This window comes from Ambystoma mexicanum, chromosome 4p, assembly GCF_040938575.1.
Source record: "Ambystoma mexicanum isolate Mex_15411 chromosome 4p, UKY_AmexF1_1, whole genome shotgun sequence".
NCBI lineage: Eukaryota > Metazoa > Chordata > Amphibia > Caudata > Ambystomatidae > Ambystoma > Ambystoma mexicanum.
This window is the reverse complement of record NC_090927.1, coordinates 285650451-285676156: the sequence shown is the minus strand read 5'-3', so window position 1 is coordinate 285676156 and position 25706 is coordinate 285650451. Positions and strand designations below refer to the sequence as shown.

Genomic DNA, 25706 nt, shown 5'->3' with positions numbered 1-25706 from the left:
TTTTTTGTTGAGGTAGTGCATGGCCACCGTGTTGTCCGTCAGGATCAGGACATTCTTCCCTCGCACAGTCGGCATAAAAGCCTTCAGGGCTAGCCTGACGGCCCTCAGCTCCAACAGATTGATATGGAGTCTGGACTCCGACAGAGACCAACGACCGCTGACTGTCAACTCGTTGGCATGAGCTCCCCATCCCGTAAGGGATGCGTCCATCACGATCGTCACCTCCGGCTAGGGTAGCCAAAATGGAGCACGCTTCATCAGATTGTCTTTGACATCCCACCACAGAAGGTCCTGGGCGACCGAGGACGGCACCTGAACAGGGTCCGACATCCTGCCGGAGAACTGAGACCACTGGAGCTTGAGTGCCCATTGCAAAGATCTCATCCGGAACCTGGCCTCCGGCACCAGAAGAATGCAGGATGCCATGAGGCCGAGCAATCTCAAGAACTCGAACGCTGGGAGACTCTGGGCAAGCTGAAACTTGTGCACCATCTGCTGAATGTGATGAGCCCTCACTTGGGGAGGAAAACACTGCCCCCGGGACGTGTCCAGCACTGTTCCGATGTACTGGAGCCTCTGAGTTGGTGTCAAATGGGACTTCTTTAAGTTGAGGGAGAAGCCCAGCTTGTGGAGGGAGTGGCAGGTGATTGACTGATGATCCAGGACTTGCTCGGGAGAGCGCGCCCTGATCAACCAATCGTCCAGGTAGGGGTAGACGTGAATCCCCCCTTTCCCGAGGTGCGCTGCCGCCACTACCATGAGCTTGGTGAAAACCCTCTGGGCGGAGGTCAATCCGAACGGCAGGACCCGAAACTGAAAGTGCGAGTCGCCAACCGCGAACCTCAGGTACTTGTGCTTTGGTTGTTTCGGCACATGAAAATAAGCGTCCTTGATGTCGAGAGACACCAACCAGTACTGAAAATTGAAGGGCCTGGAGGACTTGAGAGAGAGTAACCTGAGGAGTTTGTTCAAACCGCACAAGTCCATGATGGGTATCAATCCACCAGTCTTTCTTGGATTCAAAAAATAAGGGGAATACCATCCCTTGTTCCTCTCCGCTACAGGCACCAGTTCTATGGCGCCTTTCTCCAGCAGGGATTGAATTTCCTGCACAAGGAGCGGATCCAGACTCTTCAAAGAGATTCCCGGTGGATTGTCTTGAGGCCTCTGCCGGAAAGGAAGACAGTAGCCGTGGGTTATGATCTCCAGAACCCACACATCTGAAGTAATGGCGCACCACTCTGCAAGATGCTGCGCCAGCCTTCCCCCAACCGGCGAACCATGGGACATGGCCTCATGACTGAGCTGAAGCGGCTGCGGCGTTGCCTGAGGGCAAAGAGGCAACAGCCCGATCGGCCTTGGCACCTAGAGTACCTTGTTTTCCACCTCTGGCACTCCTAGGGTGGCCCCTTTGACTTGCAGCTCCTCTCGCTTTACCAAAGGATGAGTAATAACGAAAGGAACCTCCCCTCCATTGCTGTCCCCTAGGACGAAAAGGCGGAGGTTGTTGAACCAACGACTTCGCTGCAGCTTTTGAGGTCTGCAACCTCTCAAGGCTCTCTTCAGCCTTGCTGCCAAAAAGATGTTCCCAGTCAAAGGGCATGTTGAGGAGCCGGGCCTGCACATCAGGAGCAAACCCGACTTCCGCAACCACGCAAACCTGCGTATCACGGTGCTCGCTGCCATGGACCGGCTGACGCAATCTGCCATGTCCAAACCCGACTGAACGGCCTCATCCGTGTCATCCTTGCCATCCTGAACCATGGCAAGGAAACCATCCCGTTCGTCCCCTTCGGAAATATGTTCAGCCGCTAAGGAAACACAGTTCCACAGAGTGTGCGTGAAACGTGACAAGGCACTTACGGAGTTGGCTGCCTGAAGAAAACACTTTCTTCGCCCAGCCGTCAAAACGCTTGTCGTCCCTATCAGGAGGGATGGTAGGATACGACGCCTGCTTTGCCGGAGCCGTAGCTACCTGCACCACCAAACTCTCCAGAGTGGGGTGCTTGGACAAGTAGCAATGGTAGCTACTGGCTGGGCGGTATTTTCGCGGCAAAGACTTGCCCACTGCCGGGAGACTCTCCAGAGCAGTCCAAGCCACCACCACCCTCCTCTGTAGAGCCATATGAAACGGCAGTACCGGGTCAGTTGGTGGACCAAGGTCGAGGATATCCGTAAGGTCATCCTGAAGAAACTCCCCCGGGGGAGCAGACCATCCCAAGTACTCGGTGACCCTCGACATAAGGCGCCGACGAGGAGTCGGCATGAGTGCCAGGCTCAGGCCTACAAAATTTTACCTCCGGAGAGGTGTCCATCCCACTAGCATCGTGCAGGGACTGCCTCAGGTCCTCAAATTGGCTATGGCCAGAGAGAATCTCGTCTTGCACCGTATTAGGAACCATGCCATCATCAGAGCCCTCATCCACCTCTGAAATAAACTCAAGATGGCGGTAAGAAGGCACAGAATGTGAACCAAAGCCATGCTTGACCTTGGCCAGAGCCTTTCAAGGGGGTTCCACCGAGCCTCGGGGTACCCCTGTCTACACAGCCGCGAAAGGCTTCGAGGGCATCGAGTGAATCGGCATTGACGCCGATCGCGGCGCCAACAGCATCGATGGTGTCGACACAGGCCTTGAGGCCGGAGCCCGAGCGTGTCCGTCGACGACCTCGGCGCCACCGCCATCAACGTCTTCCTCGAAGGCATCACAGGTTCACATGGTCTCGAGCGCGTCGAGGACCGGGACTGGGACCGGGCATGATGAGAACAATTCCCCTTGTCCGAGCGGGACCTCTTCCGCGAATCGTGCTGACCACCAGAGCCCGAAGGCGTGAGAGCGGTGTCTCTCGACCGATCACGACCGACCCCACTTGGAGGCTCGGATGGACCTATGCCCTGCGATTCGAGAATCGCTAACATTTTCTTTCCGTAGGAAGCCCATTCCTATGGCGTCGCCTGCTTGGTAGGGTAAGCGACCCGCCGATGGGCGGAGTCCTCGGAAGAGGACGGAGAAGGCGATCGAGGACGGGGAAGGCGATCGAGGACGGGGAAGGCGATCGAGGACGGGGAAGGCGACCGATGACGGCGCTTCCGGGAGTGCCTCGAAGAGGCAGAGGAGTGGCGTGACCGACTCCGGGACCGAGACCGAGACCCACTGGACTTCCGAAGATGACGCGGAGAGTCGCCTCTCGAATCGTCTGTCGAAAGCCCCGCAGACCTCGACTTCCGTGGCTTAGACACCTTACCTACCAATAACTTCTTGCGCTCCCGCAAGGCTTTAGACGTGAGCGACTGGCAGTCGACACAGTCATCCGCGTCATGGGCCTCCCCAAGGCACCAAAGGCAGGTGTCGTGCGAGTCCGTAACCTACATCTTGGAACCACAGTCCCCACACTTCGTAAATCCCGGACGAGGGGTGGAAGACGAGGTAGAAATCCTTTACGAAGAAGAAACTTCACAAAATGGAGAGGTTCGAAGAACCGAGAAACAACAGTAACTCCAAAGAGTCGAGGCGCGCCGAGATTCCCGAAGCGAACACGTTCACAGAAAAAACGGAACCGAGACTACGGGCGTCGTGCGTCCTACTTATAACATCCAGTGACGTCGGCTGTCGGAGGAGGTCCTCGAGGGCGGCGTATCGACGTCATCGACGCAGGACGCAGACGCCGAAAGATATTCCGAAGCAGCACAGCTGTGGTGATTACTGTCATAGATATGGAATACGGAGGACCCAATCCCCTCGAATGGCTGTTTTGTAAAAGATACAGTAATTCCATTATTTGTAATGGCCCCCATAGTCTCTATTCAGGAGCCCTTGCCTTAAATCCCAGTTTCTCCACTTGCCCAAAGTATGTGATCCTTACCATCACTGTGCCTTCGTTCACTTACCTGACAAAAACGTTAACCTTGTAGTGATTTCTTAGGCTAGACGCTACAGAGACTCGCTCAAGCTAGGCTGAACAGGCTGCAGTATTTCAATATATAGGCTAGTGACCATTTACATAGTGTATTTCATAGGCTGGAGTAACTTATGTCACTCATATGTCCATCAGTTATAGCCCTGTGTGTGAAGTAAATGATCCCAGAATGCTAATAATATTGGTTAATTAAACTAAGCAGTTAACGAAATAAAGCAACCTTAAGGAAAATGCAAACCCTTGGGAAAATCAAGATCCATTTACTAAAAATGTTTTGTTGAGCAATGTTCCAGGGCAGTTTATAATGGCTAACACAAGTGAGCTGAATGCATTCCTACGTTCGCCTAGGTCTTAAACACGTCATAAGGTTGGCGAGAAATCGCTGCACGGGGTGGAAATAGTAGTTAAAAGTGTCAAGGGAAACCGTGAAGACAAATACTTCAGCACAAACTGTGAACATGCCCTACTTCCGTGTCCACGTCTGTCACTGCAACACTTTTTTACCAGCACAATGTTCAGTCCAAACAATATAGTGGTTTACAAACTCGTGGCTGCCTTATAGTGCCTTATGTGCCCATGCCGTAGTGTGTAAATTAAAGCGAAATGTACAGCCAGTGGCATCTGATAAAAAAAGGCGAGGGCCACAACAGTAAACAAGGTTTAAAAATAGACACATACCTCGTCGGTAATTTCGACCACCTCGCCCACTTTCAGTTCCAGTTCATCCTCGTTCTGCGGCGCGTAGTCAAAGAGAACTTTGCACTGGCGATTCCTCGCTTCTGGTGGAAACGACATGACAAAAGTTTGGTTAACAGACAACCCATGCGACATTTCAACTGCTACATGGAATGCGACATCTGCCACACAAAAAACACAACTAGAAAATGAAATGGATCTCAGCTGTCAGTCATTCCAAAGACATTTGACACTAGTGTGCGGTTTCCGTCTTTTTCTGCTAGACACACCTTTGCGAGCAGATTAGACCCGTTCATCAGGTGGAGGCTCCGGACCAATCAAACACTTGGTAGGCACTATATTTAGAAACACGGTGTGCTTGAGATACGAGCCACGTATGCACTCGCTATTTATTGATTTTCCGATATCCGCTTGTTCAAAGCAAAAGTCGTCCCCGTTCAAACAGGTTGGATGGCTGAATTTGTCTGGCCTAGGATGGCTGAATTTGTCTGGCCTAGTATATTCTCAATCAACATCACAAGCACCATAACCTCAGGCCTCACTATCCATCTACTTCCAACACACTGTTTGCCTCTGGCGCACAAACCCAAAACCTACCACTCACGCCAGACCCCTTCACTATTTCATGCACTAAAGACACACACGCCCCCAATCCCCTAACCCGTTCCGTTCCCAACACACACACGCCTACACCCTACATCACGCGCAAATTTACTTCAACCCCACTTCAAGCTCCAACCTCATCCCTGCCCTCAATTCTACCCTTCTCCAAAAATCGCCTCTTGAATCAACTGTCTCTGCACCTGCTCCAACAGCTGGCCACTCACTGCAAAATCACATGCCACCATCCTCCCTGGAGCGTACATACCATAGCCTCCCACAACTTCCACATACCGTTCTTTTTCACCCACCAATGCATACATCCACAAACCACTTCTTCCTCATTCACCACAACACATCAAGCCACATGCCTCACCACTCTCTTCCCGATACTTCCATTTCCCCGTAGCAGCAGCACAATCAGCTCCACAATCCCACTATCCACACTCCCCTGAGCACATGGCTTCACCACCACCGGGCCCTAATACACGCCAAAGGGGACTAGGCCTCCAACACATGGACTATTTGAGTTTAGCTCAAGAGCCTCCGATTTCTAGATTGCGCACCCAGATTTCCTTCTGCATTTTTAGGTAATATGCTATTGTCGCCAAGGTAGAATTCTGTTTCATTTCATGTTTAGGTAGGGGGATCAATAGAATGGCCACCCCAACGCACAACTGCTCTCAATGAGTCAGGCACAGAGATAAGGGAAATGTCTGACCATATGCCCCGCTACATGTATTGACCAGAGCAAGCAAAATTGACGTATCACAGAGAAAGTCTGACAGACCCAATTGGAAAGGTATTTTCCAGGAACTGCTGTAATGGTATTTATTAACTGGCCATCGATTGTAGCAGTTGTAAAATGGAGGTATCTGGTCATATAATAGTGCCGGGGCAGAGGCAGAAGCCAAAACTGTTGGCTTTGCCAATCCTTGTTTTAACAGGACTTCAGAGAAGTGCACGCAAAGTGCTTATAAATTGAGTGGCTGAAGGCAGACATGGTTAAGACATTTGTATTACACCAGTATCACGTTAACAGCTCTATTTAAGTCTAACTCTCAGGAGACTGCTTTAAAAACACTGACAGATGCTTCAAGCACAACGTTTGATGGTAAAAATAGCTCCAACAGATCACAGGAGGATGCGTTTTGGGTGGAGAAGGGCAGAAAGTGGGTGGGACTTGCCATAGGGATTAGCATGGCCATGTGCAGACAATGACTGGTTAAATAGCCAAACAACAACTACAAGCTTTGTGTCCCTCCTCATAGACAACAGATCGCCCATCTCCCCTTTTAACTCGGTTGCACGTCTAGTAAACACTTGAGTACCCCAAAGGGCCTGCCTCTCTCCCTTTCTCATGAACCTTTCCCTCCCCCTTCCTGCCCAGGATCATCCGGTCACACAACCTCACTTACTATAACTATGCAGTTGAGACAAATTATACTGCAAATTCCTACATTGACCACCTGTCCCAGCCCTGACATAGCAGCAGGTCTCTCAGACAATGACCGCTAGATTAATACCAACCATCTTCTTTCAAACCCAGGTTAAAGGGAGATCATGGTGTGCAGAAAATGTGCTCTATTCCACCAACCGACTCCCTGGCCACCCTCGCTCGGTCTCCACCACCCCCGCCAGACCTCCACAACTGTCAAAAACCGTGCTGCACAACAGACTGTCACACCACATCAACAATACATCCAAAGCCTGTCATTTCCACCTTAGAGCTCCTGAAGCATATCTTCACTTACCTTACCTACCCGAACAGACTAGCTGCAATTATGTCCATGGCCATGTCCAGACTGGACTATGCAAACTCCCTCTACCAGGGTGCACCGGCCTACCATTTAAACCAATTACAAAGAGTACAAAACTAGGCCGACAGACTGCTTCTCGCACTGCGACGAAGGGACCACATCTCACAGCTCTCTGCACCCTACACTGGCTCCCAATTGGACGCAGGGCCTCCTTCAAATTCCTATGCATTACCCACCGAGCGGTGCACAAAACAGGCCCCAAACTTCTACAAGAAAATATTATGCCTTACCACCTAACTCGCACCCTTAGGTCAAGCACTGCCCTCCTCCTAGTGGTCCCCACCTCCAATATGGCCAAGATCGGAGGGTCAGCTTACTCAAACTTGGCACCAACTTTGTCAAACTCATTGCCTCCCCACATTAGACACTTCGAAGACTACATGACTTTCCGGAAGGCACTCACAACCTGGCTCCTCGTCTAAAAAAAACATAAGGAAATGCAATGAATCACGCAACCTACCACCACAACCGACACCTGCCATGGTACCCCACTGATAACGGACCTCCAGGCCTGGTGATATCTAACGCCAATAACAGGAGCCTTTGCCCAGACCTGAAACCGGAATCGTAGCGGCATCCTTTTACTTGACGGAATGCATTCCTCACCTCATCCACAGGAATTACGTATGCTCTGAAGCCATCTATCACCATTAATCAGGGCCAATAGTGCTACACTCGTAACCCAAGCACCAATAACACTCATGAGCTTAATCAAGGCTATGCAATTATGCCCTACGCAAACCGTCCAAGAAGGAACATGCCTGCTAATCCTACATACCTGAAAATCCAAGAGCAGTACTAGATACCGGGGGGCTGTCTAGCAGTTATTCTGCTATCACACCTACCAATGAATGTATATAACTGAACTACCTACCGGTAATCTATCTAGCAGAACTAGCAACCCAAGCACTAATGGCACTTATGAACTTGATCATTGCCCTACAAATATGTGCTACGCTATCAGTCCAGGAAATGCCCTTGCGTGCTAATCCTACACATCTGGAATTCCATGAGGAGAATTATATAGCAAGGAACTAGCACTTCATTATTAATCCCAACTATCTGAAAATGTCCTAGTAGAACTACCCATCAGGGATTCCATTTAGCAGAACTGCCGACAGAGTACGTCGCTAGCACCTATACAGCAACAACATGGGTTTTGGGACAGATCTTCCCGTCACCACCAGTCAGTCTTCACCAAAACAATCTGACCCAACAAGAAACAGGGAGATACCACCCGCTCAACAGGCACTGGAAGCTGAACCCGAACAAAGTCACCCTGGAAAACACACACACTCAAAAAACACCACTATGCTATTGCTAACTCTTGCCTCTGCATTAACAAACAATAGAATGCAGCTACACCCATCGATTAATTAGGCCTAGCTGCACACATACTTCAACACCTCCACATTCACATTCACCTGAACAGTCTTTAGAACGCAGCTATACCCCTTGAAACCGGCCCAGCTGCACACCACGTCATTTTCAAACACCAGCACCTGCAGAATCCAGTAAACCTCGTCCAATGGTCTTGGCTGCACACATTCTACTGATTTTACACAACCACTGCATTACACTTAGCACTGATATTACATCTCGGTATGCATTAATATTACACACCACCTATTGCACAGTGGCTGCACACATACAGAATGCACCCAAGCACGCTTTACTACATTACTCTCTCTATTGACCTGGACTATGGTCCCCGAGGGCGTTCAACCCACAGCGCTTTGGAATCATGCCAATGGTAAAAGGCACGATACAAATGCCAAAAAACATAACATATGCCATTTCTCCTTCGCTGTACTCTTAGTTTCGGCCTCACAGGTGGCGCTAAAGCAAAAATAAAAAAAAAACAGATTTGAGGTCAATGGGGAAATAATTTCACATCCCAAATTCACATATAAAAGTTTTAATGAAAGTAAGAAACTCTTGCTAGAATTATTGGTCAACTTTATCCTCATCACAAATATAAATAAGATGAAGTATCCACAACTAACATACCACAGGAAAGTCATGAGGCATTCCAAACAGTATACAGCTTTGCAGTGTGAATTTATTGAAATACAAGCAGCGCTGGCCAATGGGCCGGCTCTGGCCAGGTCCGAGATCCGGCATCAGATACCTGGCCGGATCTCGGGACCCGGCTTGCCGCGGCCCCGGCCTGGCGGCTCAGTGTTCAAGTCTGCTCTGTGCGAGCGCACACAGAAAGGATTCCGGTATTTGGATTGTCTCAGTCAAAATGGAGAGAAGGTCACAATTGCACATGTTTTGCCTACCATAGTTCTCCATGAAAAGTACATAAACCATTGTAAGGTACGCACACAAATATATAAATCCTTAAATATATTTGTGCGCATCCCTTACAATGCATTGTTTACTTTTAAAGCCATCTTTTATAAAGCAAGGCATTGTTGAAAGGCAAACACGGGCTGCAGGGGGGTGGGGCAGGGGAGATGAGAGTGCAAGTGAGTCTTGAGTATTTGCTCAGGAAGTCATGTGGCAAGAGTGTACAATCCTGGAGAGTTGAGTAGTTATTTTCCCCCATTGTGGACCTGTGCTGCTTTTCAGGGCACAACGAAAGGATACATGTGGGCGGACAGGGCAGACGCAAGACCCCCTGGGTGTTTCTGAGGACGGCAATCTTGCTCAAGTGTTTGGCTTCCATGATTTCACCCAGGTTGCACACTTCCCTGTTGACGCTTACCCACAAGACTACAGAAAATTGGCATCAAAGCACGCGTCTCATATTTGGATATTCTGCTTTCCAGGGAATATTGCACTATAGAATGCTAGGTTTAAAATGTGAGCACCTTTTATATTTTGCCAGTGCAGTTATTGGAAATTAGCAGCATGAAAGAAATTGCACAATTTTTTAACTATCATTTTGAAAATGTCCTTTGAGCGGAGTTCAACTGCCAGCTCCGCCCCCCAGGAACTCTGCCTCCTCGGAACCCTGCTCCCTCCTTCAAACTCCACCCCCACAATGGCCCTTCTGAGACCCCTCTTTAAATTGTTTCCATTTCCACCACTGAATAAAAGTGGTTAAAAATAGAAATTCCATATTCAGCATGAATACACAGCCTGCAGGTGTTTTGTAGACAAGAAATTTAATTGTATTTGCATTGCGCTCATATACAAGTGTTTCAGGGCACGACGGGGCAGGGGAGGGGAACAAGGGAGAACAAAAATAACGATCTTACTAGGCCCAGTTATATTGAGAGCGTGCAAGTGCAGGAGGCAGGGTGAAGGAGGAAAGTGCAGCGGGGGACGGGGAAAGTGCAGACAGGGGATGTCTGATAAGTGCAGAAAAAAGGGTGCTGGGGGCTGTAGGGTTACAGATACAGCCCCAAGTGCAAGGGTTGCCAGGAGGCAGTGCGGGTGCGTGGCAGTGAGCAAGTACCTGGGTATGAAATCACAGGTTAACCAGGTGCACGATGCTGAAGCAAAGGAAGAAGAGAAGCAAAGGCAGAAGCAAAGTGGATGGTCTTGAGGTGCTTCCGGAACCAGAGATAGTTCTCAAGTTTAAGAGTGGCATGGAGGCTGTTCCAGAGGTAGGCCCCAGCCGAAGACAGATCTACCCCCCCAGCTTGTTTCTTTGAGAAACGACTGACCCTGAGGGAGTTGGAGGAGCAAAGAGTTCAAGATGGAAGGTGTTTATGGAGGAAATGTTGAAGGTATTTTGGACCCAGGTCCCAGAAAACCTTGTGAACAATGGAAAGTGTCTTGAATTTAATCCTTGCAGCCACTGGGAGCCAATGAAGAGATTTCAAGGCCTGGGAGATACGATCCCAGGGGTTGAGGTCAAGGATAAGTCACACAGTCTTGTTCTGGATGAGTTGCAAAGGGCGGAGAGTAGAAGCAGGTAGATTTCGAAAGAGGTTGTTGCAGTAATCCAACCTAGCGAGAACCATGGCCCGAGAGACAGTGACCTTCTGGGGGAAGGAGAGGAAAGGCAGAATACCTCTGAGGAGGTGCAGTTGGAAGTTTGACTTTTTTGAGACATCAGAGATGTGGGCAGAAAAGAAAGCGTGGAGTCGTAGATGACCCAGAGGTTCTTAGCCTCGCAGGTGGGGGTAGGCGGAGGGCCAAGGGAGGACGGCCAGAGGGTGACAGGAAAAGAGGGTGAGGGTGTGCCAAAGAGGAGGATCTCAGTCTTGCTGACATTCAGGCAGAGATCATTAGCGGCACACCACTCCGGAATAGCGGACAGGCAATCAGAGATGAAAGAAGAAGAGGTGGCAGAGGGAAGCCTGAAAATGAGTCGAGTGTCATCCACATAGCACTGAAAATTGGAGCAGAAGACAGCAATGCGATGGGCGAGAGTTGCCAGGTATTGGTTGAATAGCCAGGGTGAAAGGTTAGAAGACGGTTGAGCAGGACGGTATGGTTGACCGTGTCGAAGGCAGAAGAGAGCTTGAGTAGGATGAGGACGGTGGGGGGCTGTTAGAGTCAAGGTTGGAGAGCTGATCTTCACAGATGTTCAGGAGAGGCGTTTCCGTGCTTCTGGCAGCTCTAAAGCCAGACTGATGGTCGCAGAGATAACCAACAGAATCAGAGTGAAGAGCTGCTGGTAGTGCTGCATGAAGGCGCCCCCTTGGACATGATACTGGTGCTAGGGCGTGGCGCCTCAGGAGTAAACCCGGTAAAAGAACCTCGCGGTCCCTCAGCACTGACACCAGAAGGATCCAGAGACCCCCTCGGCCGTGAGGCTGGTAGCTGGACAAGCCTGGTATGTGTGCTGGTACTAGAACCCGACAGGTTCCTCCCGGTCGGGCACTTCATTGGGAAGCAGTCGCCCTTACGGGGTGCGATGGTGAATGGAGGCCTTTCCTTCGGCCTCGAGCGATGTTTGACCAAGTCCTTTAGGTCTTCCGGAGGTGACTTCTGGAAGAGCTCCCTCCACCTAGCTAGCCTGTTCTTCAGTGCCCATGGAGTCAATGCGTTGCACATGGAACAACCTTGTCAGCCGTGGTCAGCGCCAAGGCAGCGGAGGCAAAGGACATGGGGGTCGGTTGTAGGGAAGAGCCCCTCACAGGCTGGACACCTGCTGAGGTCGACATGCGCCGGGGAGGAGCGTGGCATCGGAGGACCAAGTACCTATTGAAAAGAAAAAAAATACAAAGATAGAAGAATATCCGAGGAAGAGCGCATGGTATTACATGGCCAAAGCCAAACCCAGGAGCGCTGGTAAATTCAGCCCGTTCCCGTCAATGCGGAAAAGTGGACTGAGGAGTGGTGCCGGTGGGCGGAGTCAGGCGAGCGCATGCTGCCAGGGCCGCGCAGGTCTAAATTTAATGGGGAATAAGATTTTTTCTGGTGAGAAAGGTTCTGTCTCCCGTGCCTCGTGAGGGACGCCCATACAGTATGGAGGAAAGGGGACAGCACATAAGAGTAAATGAAACCTTACTGCTAAAAGTTAAGTCTAGCTGTTTCATACTTCATAAATTGAACTCACTCAGGTTATTTGCACTCTACAGTTGACCTTCTACACGACATTAGAACTTTGTGTACTCTTCAATTAGATAGTTTATGGCAGCATACATATTCCTGGTTAGCACGAACCCCTAGGTTTAGGATAAGCACATTTTTTGGTGCATTTGTATCCCCTTTCTTCCCAGGAAAGTCACACAGCCTAATCTAATCCACGGTTATAAATAAATGCCATATACTATCACCTAAACCCAACTGCCGAAAGCAAGTACCTTCGAGAAAAAAAAAGACTGAAGTCTGAGCTATGGCTGCATGTTGTTTGTGAACCGTCTACTGCATGTGGAGAGAAAAACATGGATAATTTTGTGAGCGCTGGATATTACAATTTAAAATAGGTTTACCATGACAGCAAATCATGCCATGGGAACAAAGTAGAGCGGTCCTTAGTGACTGTTGCATGCAGTCTTATAGAGCAGGGGTCTGCAACCTTTGGTTCTCCAGATGTTACAATTTCCATTAGCCTTAGGCATTAGTCATTGGTGAAGGGCCTAAATAGATCTCATCCAAAACATCTGCATAACCGCAGGTTCCAGACCCAGGTTAAAGCATATTAAAATGATCATACTAAATACTGGGGGCTAGCACACTAAAGAACAATGCAAAAAAAGGTCCTACACAAGTTTTGCGTCAGTGGAGAGAGTAGCATGGATGCACTAGGTATGTGTGCAGCTAGAGTGGTTTGGGCGGGTGGGCTGCATTCTACGGTTAGGTGTGGTGCAGTGGAAGTGAGAAGGCAGTCGCCTGTATTCAGGCTGCCGTGGGGCTTGTGTAGGAGATTGTGTGCAGCTAGGCTGCAACTAGGCTGATTTTTCGTGGGGTATATCTGCGTTCTACCAGTCTGTTGAGGTGTTTTCGGAGCAATGTAGGTATGTGTGCAGCTAGGCCAAATTGATCGAAGGGTGTAGCTGCGTTCTATCGTTTGTCGATGCAAAGTGGAGAGTGAGCATATTGGTAGGAATGAGTGTCTTTGTTTACTGGACAAGGGGCCCCGTTCCTGGGTTGCTTTCATGGCTCAATGCGCTGGCCGCACCTGTCTAGGTGGTTCGTGGTAGTGGATATCCGAGAGATAGTCTGGCCGGTGAGGGAATAATGTGTTAGTTCAGCTGGGCAACTATTTCTAGATGCTCTGTAATAGAATTTAGAGGGCCCATTTTCCATGTCCCTGGTGGAAGTTTAAGTTGGGAGGGTGGGAACTTCCTGGGTTATCGCAGGATTCTCAGAGTAGTCCAGCCAAGCATAGCCAATTCTGTGCCTCCGGTGGGTGGTTCTTGGCTCTTGGTCCTAGCTAGTCCGGGTAGCATCTATTGATCATATACCTCCCGCTATGCCTTGGTGGTCAAGCCGGAGGCGTACAGCCCACCTCTGCCTGGGTCGGAAACCCTTTGGTCCATAGGTTCCTTCCATTCCTTTGGCACTTAAATTAGTCGGCTTCCATGGCCCTAACTGTTGCTGGGTTTCGAGTAATGTAGATTCTATCAGAAATGTGGCCATTGGTGGATGGATATGCGGCCTTAGACCGTCCCTTTCACTGATATGGGAAAATCAAAAGTTCTTAGCGCTTTACGGAAGGCCATGTAGTCCCGGTTGTGTCGAATATGGGGAGCCAATGAATGCCACAGAGTTGGTGCCAAGGTGGAGTAGGCTGACCCTCCAAGCCTGGCTGAATTGGAAGCTGGGATCACTAGTAGGAGGGCCGTGCTTTACCTTATGGTGTGTGTTGGGCGGTAGGGCATCCTCTTCTCTTCGAGGCATCCTGGGCCGGCCTTGTGCACTGCTCGTGGGTGATTCATAGGATTCTGAACGTGGCCCTTCGTCCAATAGGCAGTCAGTGGAGGGTGCAGTCATCTTCCCAATGCAAGGAGTAGCCTGGCAGCTGCGTTTTGGACTCTTTGGAGTTTGTTAAGTTGGTAGGCCGGCGCACCCAGGTACATGGAAGTCTTATAGTCCAGTCTGGACAGGACAATGGACATAATAGAAGCCAGTCAGTTGGGGACGGTGAGATAAGGGAAGATCCATCTCAGAAGCCTGAGGTGGTAGTGACAGGATTTGGATACATTGTTGATCTGGTGGGACAGGGTAAGGACCTAGACCATTGTGCAGGTTGACTGTGATGGGGAGGTGGGGGGAAGTGAATTGCTGAGAGAGGAGGGTCATGGGAGTGGTTGAGGGAGTAGAGTTGTGTTGCCACACACCATGATCTCCGTTTTCCGTTTGTTGAGAAGGAGGTGGTTTCTGGTCATCCATAGGTCTATTTCACTGAGGCAAGCTGCTAGGTTGGTGCATTGATCAGAGCTCGTTTTGGGGATTCTCAGGATAATTTGGGTGTCGTCAGTGTAATTGTAGCAGGTGAAATTGTGCAAGTGGATGATTCCTGGCAGCAGGGTCATGTAGAGGTTGAAAATGAGAGGGGAGAAGCAAGCGACTTGGGATACTCCAGTGTTCGCTGGGCGAGTGGAAGAGGAAAAAGGGGGGAGGAAAGTGATTGGTTTCCGGTCAAGGAACAAGGAAATCCCTTTGAGTGCTGAGTCTCGGATTCCTAGGGAGTGGAGTCAGTCAAGAAGGACTCGGTGGTTAATGTCGACAAAGGCAGCTTAGGGATCAAGGAGAACCAGAGCAGCGCATCCTTCAGAGTCTGCCGTGACTTTGAGGTCGTCCCAGATCGACATTAGTGTGGTTTCAGCTCTGTGGCGATGCCGGAAGCCAGACTGAGCAGAGTCTAGTAGGTTGTTGGATTCAGCAAAGAGGTTGAGTGGAGAGGAGGAGCGATCGATCAGTTTCACCAGCAATCTGGTGTTGGAAATGGGCCTGTAATTGATTGGCTGGAGGGGGTCAATGCCAGCTTTCTTTCAGCAAGGGTTTCACATGCGCTACTTATAAGGAGTCTGGGAAGGTGCCAGAGGTGAAACAGCCATTGAGTATGAACCTGGCCTGTTCTCCTGCACAGGTGGACAAGATTTCTTGGAGGAAAGAGGATACTGGACAATAATTTGAGGAATTACTCGCTTGAGATGGGTTTGAAGGAGTTGAAGTTTGCTGCTGAAGGGGCGTGGGATCTAGCGGGTCAGGAGTTGGGCAGGGTAGAGCTTGGAGAGTTTGGCATGAAGGGTGGCAGCCCTGTTTAGTGCTGTACTGTACTGGGGAAGTGAAGGGAGAGGGAGTTGCAAAGCGCTTGCAGGGGCGTGATCAGGGCAGTGGTGCATGCAGGCTTCACACATTCTGAGAGGATCCTGTTGAGCCCTTTACTACTGCTATGGCAGTTAAGGATTCTTTTATTGTAGTAGTTTTTTTTGGCTTTTTGGATCTCAGATTTGTAGTTACGGTGATGGTGGGTAAACAGGGATTTGCAGAGGTTATTTTTTGATGCTCGCCATTTGCGGTTGTGGGTTTTGACAGTCGTCAGGTGGTGATTGAACCATTTGGGGATAGGTCCTTTGCGGGTGGTGGCGGGGCAGGAGTGAGTAGCGAACCATCAAGGACAACATCCCATCTCTCGCCCCAGCCTTGGCTGACCTATGCAATCACTCAGTTGCCACTGGCTTCTTCCCTCAACACCTTAAGCATTCTCTTGTACACCTTCCCCTAAAAAAAGCCGTCAGCTGACACTTCTTGCCCGGCTAATTATCGCCCTATCTCCACCACCCCTTTTATTGGGCAAACTTGTGGAGCAGCTTGTCATCCCCCAACTGACCCTCCACACCAAAGTGGCTGGCTGCCGCCATGACCACCAGTCGGAAAACTACTGTCCTGATCAACCATGAAGATTACTCTCTAACTTGGACTCGAACACTCCCTTTGTTCCGATCGTCCTTGATCTTTCTTTTCCCTTTGACAAAGCCAACAACGACATCCTCAAACAGTCTCCATGATACCCTAGGCATCACGGACAGGGCACTGGCATGGCTTACCTCCTTCCTTTCAACAGAACTCCCCAAGTGCAAATGGGTCCTTTTCTCTCCTCCACCACATTCGCTATCTGTGGTGTCCCTCAGGGCTCTAATCCTATCGCCATGGCCCTTCAACATTCACCTAGCCCCCCAGCATCCTTTGCCAGCACTTGCCCTCGGGCTCCCTTTCCCCAGACTAACCCAACTTGGTCCTCCCTGTCCTTCGCACACATCCTCCCATTCCCCTTTTCCCCTGGCACTTGCCACCATGGACTGCCCAGCACTTCCCAGCCCACCCACCCCCACCCCTTCCCTGGAGGCACCTCTCTCTGGCACTTCTCCCTCTACCATCTCCCCCTATGCACTTTTCACCTTTTTCAAGCACTTGCACAGCAGGATTGTCACCAGGCCAATATAACAGTTTTTTGTTCTACTTTCGTGATTCCCAGGTTACCCCCCTGCCCATCTTGTCTTGTGGCGCCTGGAAAGACTTGTGTATAGGCGCCATACAAATGTCCAATAAATTAAAGAAATAAAATAAACAGATAGATACAGGATTGTTTTCAGTCCAACTGTAAACAAACAAGATGTTCTGCTCAACTGTTTATATGGACTACTATCTGACTAACAGGGAAACAAGGGTGGCACTTAACCTTTACACGCACGCTGTTTCAGACTTTACAGAGTTCTTAAAATGTCACCCAAGGCTACAACACTGTGGACCGTTATGGTGCAAGAGCCTGGAGGAATGCTTAACTGCCTGGGTATACAATCAGATTTAATGAACATGCCAGGACTAATTCTAGTCAATGGCCTAAAAATTGACACTTCAATATTTTAGAGGCAAAGCCAAATTCCAAAACTGAACAACTTTGTAAACTAGCAGCAAACTGCTTTGGGTTGCCTAAAACAGTGAACTGCTCATGGTGCTAAAAAGATCACTTGACAAATGTTTCCAAATTCTAATTTGTTTACTGTTTCAATATTTTTGGGGCTCAAATAGCCACTTTTACCCAGCTCTTCAAAATATTTTCTATTCCTTGGTCGCATCAATAAGAGACCATGATGTATTTTATTTAGGTCAGCCTTTCAACTTTCCCTGTGCTGGTGGAACACTGAGTTTTATTGTGGTACAGGTTTTGGCACAGCGTCCATATGTAAACCTGGGCTGCACCTTGTACTTCTTTGGCCAGGATGAGTGGATTGATCAAAACAAAAGGAAGGGCGTGATTTAAATACCTTTAACTGGATTTTTTAAACATTGTTATGATCCATGGCATCTCTATTAGATTATCAAAGGGTTCATGGCTTCAAAGGGTAGTTAAAAAAGAAAATAGTTTTTAACCCTTGCCACCTATTAGGGGATCCATAGGTTGGTCTGTACAACCTCACCTGTCCTCTGGCTTGCCAATCCGTAGCATCACATGAGTACGATTTTAAGTTTGACTGGGCTACAATAAACAAATAGCTGATTGGTTTTTTGTCCTTTAATATTTTTTCTTTTTAAAAGAGCAGGCTATTTGGAATCTACTCAACTACCTATTTGAAACTGTGTATTACTCAACTACTCTATTTTTATTTCTCATATGCATGCAAATATATTTATAATATATATCACGTGTGCACCAAGTGAAGTACCTAGCCTCCCGTGGACTGTATCCTGCTTCATACGAGCCTTTTAAAGCCTAATTTTGGCTTTTTTATTCTGCTTCCGCTCAAGCCACGCCCATTTGGGCTTGATCTACAATAGCTGCAGTGCGTGCGCCCTAGTACAGTGAAGTACCTCTTGGCCTCTTTGCCGAGGTGGCGAGGCAGCAAGGCGACTTTGAAGTACTGTTTTAACCCTAGTAGATCTTATTCAGTGCAGACCCTTAAATCCGACATGCCGTGTAAAGGTTGCCCCTTCTGAGTCGGATATTGGAAAAAATGTATCCTCTTCAATTAGCTGTAATTGGACGGTGAGCCTTCCTTGTTTAACACCCACGGCTCGTTTGGGCTTTAAGATCACTAAACTGTTGATTAATCCAGTTAAGTCATCTGACATTTGTTTGTTCTGTAAGGATCGGCTTGTAAATAACACCTCTATTCCAGAAAGAAAATTGAAGCCGTCAAACCTTGCAGAAGACGCGTTTCGCCCTGATGCCGTGTCTAGCCCTGTTGCTTGTATGCCCCGTGTGACGTTGGTTGCTCAAAAAATGTTGCATCTAAAATCAACCATAATTCCGAATGAACTATCGCTGATGCCACGTCAGAACTCCACTGAATACAGAACTATTGTAAACGTTTCATTGAGCCATAGTATACTTTTGAATAATATTCCTTCTACGGCCGTTGCGGAAAGAGCCGTGAGTTTGCCCTCACCGGCTAAAGATGATGCAGCCGTAATTGATTTGGATCTTGAACCCATGGCTCCGGCTTTTCAGCTTTGACTTTGCCTGATAACCTGTCAGCATCTCCAGCTCTGCTCTCTGATGTCAGTGATTCTGATTCAATTGATTGTTTCATCCCTCCTACTCCCCGGCGCGCTGAAGTGCCACCGGTAAATACGAGTACAATGCCAAATACGTCATCAAATGACAAACTTTTGGAAGTTACTCTGCAAGCAATGAATTTGGCCATTCAATCCTTGAGTAAACTGTTTGACTCACTAGATACCAAATTGAGTATTCAAGGCACCTCCATTGAAAAAATACACATCTGGCAAAAGGATGTTGGATTATTTCAGGGCCTCAAAGCCACAGCCACGAGGGTTGTTGGTCAAATGAGTATTGATAGAAGATCTGTCAGTTGTCAATCATCTTTTGATTAAATCTCTATATTAGCAGTGACAGATAACTTGAATTTAAATAAGAAACACAAGACTGTACCCACACTCCCTTGCATTAGTAATATTATTTACGACATGTCTGTACCTTCACATTTGGTGAAATTAGGGGTTAGTGGTTTAAGCTCAATTCAACCTGAGACCATACTTGAAGGTAAAACTAAGAAAAATGCTTATACTATCATTACTTCTAATCCATCAGGAAAAACAAAAAAGAAGCCCCAGCTCAAACAGACTAAAAATCAAGAAATAACTCTTTAGCATCTAGTGCAAAACAGTTGTTCAAAGCGATCAATCTGCCCAAAAAGAGAGGGGCAATAGCCTTGCAAGCTGTTTGTAAAAAAATATTGGTTGCAATCACATGCCAAACTCAATACCAACAAGTCCTTGATTAACAGCATCTTGCTTATGCACAGCTGGACGATTTAGTGAAAGGCGTGCCTTTGCAAAATGATGGAGTTCCCATAATTTCTGAGGCTAGTTTTGTAAAATCATATAAAACCTTGGTGCTGGTTGATCAAAAGACCTTAAACGAAATTAATTCCCGTGGCCTCCATCTGCAGGAAATACGAAAAGCAGTGGACGCATACATGGCAAGTTACCCTGCCATAGTAACTTTAGACCCCCATCGTGACATCGGACATTTGTCACGTGCTACGGCAGCGAGTAATGTGCCCAATATTTTAGCACAGAAAAAGACAAATTCACATTGTGCCGGTGGTTACAGCCGTTTCCTGCCCCTCACGGGAGTCTGGTGCTCCGGAAATGGCTTCTGCTCCTTTACCGTCTAATCCAGCACAGCCTTGTAATGGTGACCATGCTGTCCCTGGGCCGGCGGTTTTTGAAACCAGATGCCCATTTGTCCTACTCCAATGAGAACTCGAGCTCTTCTGAACTATCTCCCGAAATTTTGCACCAAATTGAATCTGCATTATTGAATATTGAAGGCACTGGTTGCCCTTCAATCTCGACCCCGGTTGGAAAACCCCAAAAACCTTTGAATGTCAAAACTCTAAAGACGGAACCCCTTAAACATCCGGCTCCATATTCAGTACTACTAGCTTGTCGTCAGTTGCCATGCCCTCAATGCAGACTGAATCGTAGCTCAGTGATGGCAATATTTTCCGACTTCACAATTAGAAGACATAAGTTCCTCTGATATTGAATTAGTGGAGTTTACGAGTAACAAAAGCTGATCATCCGTAAGACTATGGATGAAGTCGAGGGTTATTCAGAACATAATTTCGGCTGCCAAAGAAGCCCTATATGAGTTGGGTTTTGCACGTTAAGCCGAGTTGGATCCAACTAGTGAACGTTAATCTGGTTCACAAGAGATGTGAATGCCTATTCCATCTATCATTTCTCAGCAGAAAGAAAAGTGGAACTCACAAGACTCCAAATGTTGTCACTGTACGGGTGTGAGCACTCAACACTAACTAGAAGTGGCAAAGTGGAATAGAGATATTTCCCTTTTAAGTTGGAACACTAGGGGTTTTAATCATCTCATTAATAATGATCAAAGCCATAGACATGGCTTACTATGGCTCTATCTTGGGATAAACGCGATATCTTTATTATTCCGGCCATAAAATCTATTCGAGGGAGACCTTCCGCCGGACTGCTCACCGCTATAAAAGCTGATGGCGGTCTGAAAGCGGAATTCTGGGCTGCTCCAAATAAGTACATGTTATTAGTTAAGGCGACACTTCAAATGACTGTGTGCTGTGATTAATGTTGACTGTTTCATAAATGATTTAAATGCATGATTAGATCTGGTTGCATGTGATAATCTGGTAACGCAAATTATATTAGCAGGTGATCTTAATCTCAATTGCCTCCAGCCTAACACGTCATATGACAAGGGCAGACTTTCGTTGGAACCACCTTGTAAAATCTCGATGTCTTTATATGCTAAATGGCTCATGCCACCGTGATATTCCCGCACATCCGACATGGAGTAGAGGGAACAGTGTGGCAATAATTGACTACATATATGTGAATGACATTACTTTGCTGAGGGTTACAGAATTCTGTGTAACAAAATCAAATCTAAGTGATCATAATATGTTTAAAATGAAATGGTCTTGTGATTGTGTAAGTGTGAACCCTTTAAATGCATATTGTAAAAGCTATATGAGGGTAGACCCAGGGCAAAATCGTCTTTGATGGTCAGAGTGCCTTATGTCAATTTGATAATTATTTGGCAGAGTCTTTGGTGCATGGCTCTAGTCTCCAGAGTAATGTGGGAATTGTATGGGACACATTACTCACCGTAATCATATTTCTGATGCTTTTATCTGCTTATATTCACATGCTGTGCATAGGCCGCCATCTAGTGGAAGCTGCAGAGTATTACAGCTTGTTTTTCGAAAATCGAAAATGGGTGTCGACACAGGGCGTGTCCCCATGATCCCTCACGCATGTTGGTGTCATGCCTGCCGGACATACCTCTGGACCAGGAACAACTTCTCCATACAAGATGAGTGACGCCCATAGAACCAGTAGACCTTTTTACTCAAAATGGAGGTTGTTCGATACATTGCCCGGAAAACGACGTCTGCATTTTTCACGTCGTTAATTTTCACGTGACTTAGGTCCGTCACGTGTATCACGGCAGTGCGTACATAAGCAGCGTGGAAACTCCATTCGCTGCTTCTGATTAAGTCAATTTTGGTGTTTGTAGCTGAACTCCGGACCTGCGTTCTCGCATTCCTTTCAGCAAACTTCTTTGGCCTAATTTGAGCTTGTTTTCCTCCACACGCTAATTCCTGGGTTGCGTGTATCCTGTTCGCGTGCCAAATCTCCACGCGGACGCTGTCTGCAAGCGCGGCTGTCCTGAGCTGCGTGAATCCTGTTCGCGTGCCAAATCTCCACGCGGACGCTGTCTGCAAGCGCGGCTGTCCTGAGCTGCGTGAATCCAGTTCGCGTGCCAAATCTCCACGCGGACGCTGTCTGCTAGCGCGGCTGTCCTGAGCTGCGTGAATCCAGTTCGCGTGCCAAATCTCCACGCGGACGCTGTCTGCAAGCGCGGCTGTCTTGAGCTGCGTGAATCCAGTTCGCGTGCCGAATCTCCACGCAGACACTGACTTCAAGCGCAGCTGTCCAGGGCTGCGTGAATCCTGTTCGCGTGTCTAATTCTTCACGCGGAAACGCTGTCTACAGGCGCGGCTGGCTTAGCTGCGTGTATGCTGTTGCGTGCAATCCAGCACGTGTTTTTCTGAACTAGTTCGAACTTTTGGTACCTGTGACAGTCAACAGGTGAGATTCTTATTTTGTTCTTTGTGGGAAAGGAAGTATTTCATGAACTATTGGAAGGTGAATGTGCAGAGTACATTGGACGCTATCCTGTGGTGCACCAACCCGGTATCTAGCGAGAGCCTCGTGCCGTTCGGGATAAGTCTCCCTTACTAATCTTCCCTTCCTTTGTTGTTTGTTCAACTCTTGGGACTCTTCAAGATATTGTCCTGGAATTCTTCAGTTTAGCCTTAAGGTCAGTGTCTGAATTAATCCCAATTCTGTGTTTCTTAGTATTTAATTTGGGACAGTGTCTTATGATACTTATTTATTTTAGGCATACTTCCTGTACAATTCCCACGCCCTTTCCAGTGATCCATCTCTCTGCCTGTTTTATTCAGTCAGAGAGTTGTATCATTTGGAAGGTCTAATTTGACCTGCCTACAATCAAGTCGTGTGAAGATAGGATCCGGAAAAGCCCTACCAAATTGTATCCTTTTTTGGTTACTGTATCCTTTTCAGTTGATACTTTGGTGATTTATGACAGTTGGTCCCTCAGATTGTATTTTTTCTGACATGAGGTAGCATGAGGAGTAGCGTGAGTACAGATTATCCAAGCAGCTAGATAGATAAGACTACAAGCATCCATGCACCTTCTCTCAGAGGGGAGGAAGGGTGGGCGCATTTGAATCTAAGCAGATACAAGCATCAGAAATACTATTACGGTTAGTAATGTATCCCTTCTGAGGCTTGTGGCATCTGCTTAGATCACATGCTGTGCATAGATTAGCGAGCAGTGTTAGAAGAAAGTGGTGGGATGTGAGAAGGGTCATGAGCGAACAGATGTCTTAGAACCGCTTGTCCCACTTGAGTATCTTTCTTGGAATGAGTGTTAATGCAGTAGTGCTGAGTAAAAGTGTGAATGGAGCTCCATGTAGCTGCTTTGCAAATGGTGTCAAGGGGTACATTTGCAATGAAAGCCAGAGTGGCCCCAGTGCCTCTTGTAGAGTGGGCTCTTGGCGTAAAAGGCAGAGTTTCCTCAGAAAGGGAGAAGCACAGCTGGATACAGTTTACTATCCATTTTGAGATTGCACCTTTAGAGACACGATCTCCCTCTCTGCCTGTATCTACGGAGATGAACAGTTGGTCTGTCTTTTTCAGCGGTCTGGTCTTGTCTACATAGTAGAGGACCGCTCTTCGCACATCTAGTGTGTGTGGTTTCACCTCAGCAGAGCTTTTGGGTTCTTGGAAGAAGGCCGGTAGCTCAATGGACTAGTTAACGTGGAATTTTGAAATGAACTTAGGTGAGAACCTAGGGTGTGTTCGTAGAACCAGTTTATCCTTATGAACAATAAAGAAAGGATCCTGCACTGACAGTCTGAATTTCACTGACCCTTCTCATGGATGTAATGGCTACTAAGAAGGCAGTTTTATAGGTCAGGTGTTTGAGACCAGCCTTATGCATGGGTTCAAAGGGTGGGCCCATGAGTTTAGCAAGCACCACATTAAGGTCCCATCCTGGTGGTGGGTTTGAAATTGGAGGGTGGAGTCTCTTTACCCCTTCCATGAAGGCTTTAACCACTGGTACTTTCCACCACAACACCTTGCTATGGGAGGTGGTGTAGGCTGACGGCGCTGCCAGGTGTACCTTGAGTGAATTAAATACCAACCCTGCGTCCAGCAGGTGGAGCATGTAGGTGACAATATTGGAAGGAGTGCAATCAACTGGGTTGATTTGTCTATTCTGGCACCAGATAACTAATCTTTTCCATTTATCAAAGTAACAGTGTCTTGTGTTTGGTTTCCTAGATTCTCTTAGGAAATCCATGCATCTCTGTAGCAGGGGCCATGCAGCCAAGTTCATTGAGCTGGGTTGAGGATGCACTGTTTGACCTTGGTGCTGGGATAGTAGGTTGTGCCAGCACGGAAGTTTGATTGGTTCGCACACTGCTAGACTGCACAGGTGTGGGAACCACGGTGGTCTCACCCACATGGGAGCAACTAGGATGAGCGTCATCGATTCTCTGTACATCTTGTTGACCACCTTCCTTATGAGAGGCATTGGTGGAAACCGTAGGCAAACGTCCCTGACCAGTTCATCCACAGGGCGTTCCCATTGGAGTCTGGCTGGGGGAACCTGGATGCGAATCCTGGGCATTGTGGCTAATAGGTCTATAGTGGGGAAACCCCACTGTGAGAAGAGGTCTTCTACGACTTCTCTGTGTAGACGCCATTCGTGTTCTTCTGGGAGGGGGATCTCTGCTCAGAGCGTCTGCCAGTGAATTGAGATCCCCTGGAACATGTTGAGATGACAGGTAAATGTTCCATCTGAGTGCCCATGTCCAAATTTTCTGGGCAAGCCTGGACAGATTTGGCGAACGAGTCCCTCCCGGTTTGGTTATGTAAAACATGGCTGTCGTGCTGTCTGTTAAGATCTGCACTGACAGGTTGAACAGGTGGGGTTCGAACACTCAAAGCGCTCTGAAGACTGGCAAAAGCTCTAGCAGATTTATGTGATTCTTGGCCACTGTGTGAGACCAGAGACCCTGAGCTGTGTGGTGAAGGAGGTGTGCTCCCCACCCCAATAGGGACACGTCTGTAGTGACTACAGCCTGTATCTCCAGATCGAAAAAGGGTTTCCCCTTTGACAGGTTCTCTCTCGTCCACCAGTGAAGACTTTGTACCAGTGTTGGCGAAACGACCACTAGATCGTCCCACTGACCACTTGCCTGAGAACATTGTTTCGCCAACCATTCCTGCATGGGTCGCATGCACAGGCGTGCGTGGGGAACCAGGTAAATACATGACGCCATCATGCCTAGCAAACGCATCGCTTTGCGCACCCTTATCTGAAGACCGGGCTGATATTGAGGAATTTGCAGTAGTATATTGTGAATTCTTTCCTCTGATGGAAAGGCCAACACCTCTTGAGTATTTAGGACAGCTCCTAGGAACTGTTTGGAGGTGTTTGGCACCAGGCTTTATTTTTTCTCGTTGATAGAGAAACCTAATTCGAAGAGGAGGTCGATAGTTCTTTGGATGTTGTATCTGCAAATTACTGGGGTTTCCCCCGTGAGGAGCCAGTCGTCCAGGTAAGGGTACACTGGGATTGCCTCCCTGCGTAGGAGTGCTGCCGCCACTGCCAGTACCTTGGTGAATAACCTAGGAGCCGAGGCTATACCGAAGGGCAGCACCTTGAACTAGTAGTGCTGACTGTCCACCTTGAAGCGCAAG

At 48.2% G+C, this 25706-nt stretch overlaps 1 protein-coding gene across 4 annotated transcripts in view; it reads right to left on the bottom strand.

The window, feature by feature from the left end:
* Window positions 1-25706, bottom strand: part of CD2AP (CD2 associated protein) — a 1227366-nt gene that overhangs the window by 771634 nt on the left and 430026 nt on the right. For 2 of the 4 annotated variants that reach the window (XM_069605837.1, XM_069605838.1), the window contains one exon: window positions 4594-4694. In XM_069605837.1, the coding sequence (XP_069461938.1) occupies window positions 4594-4694 (101 nt within the window). The remainder of the gene's footprint in view (window positions 1-4593; window positions 4695-25706) is intronic. The other 2 variants (XM_069605839.1, XM_069605840.1) reach the window with 1 other exon arrangement.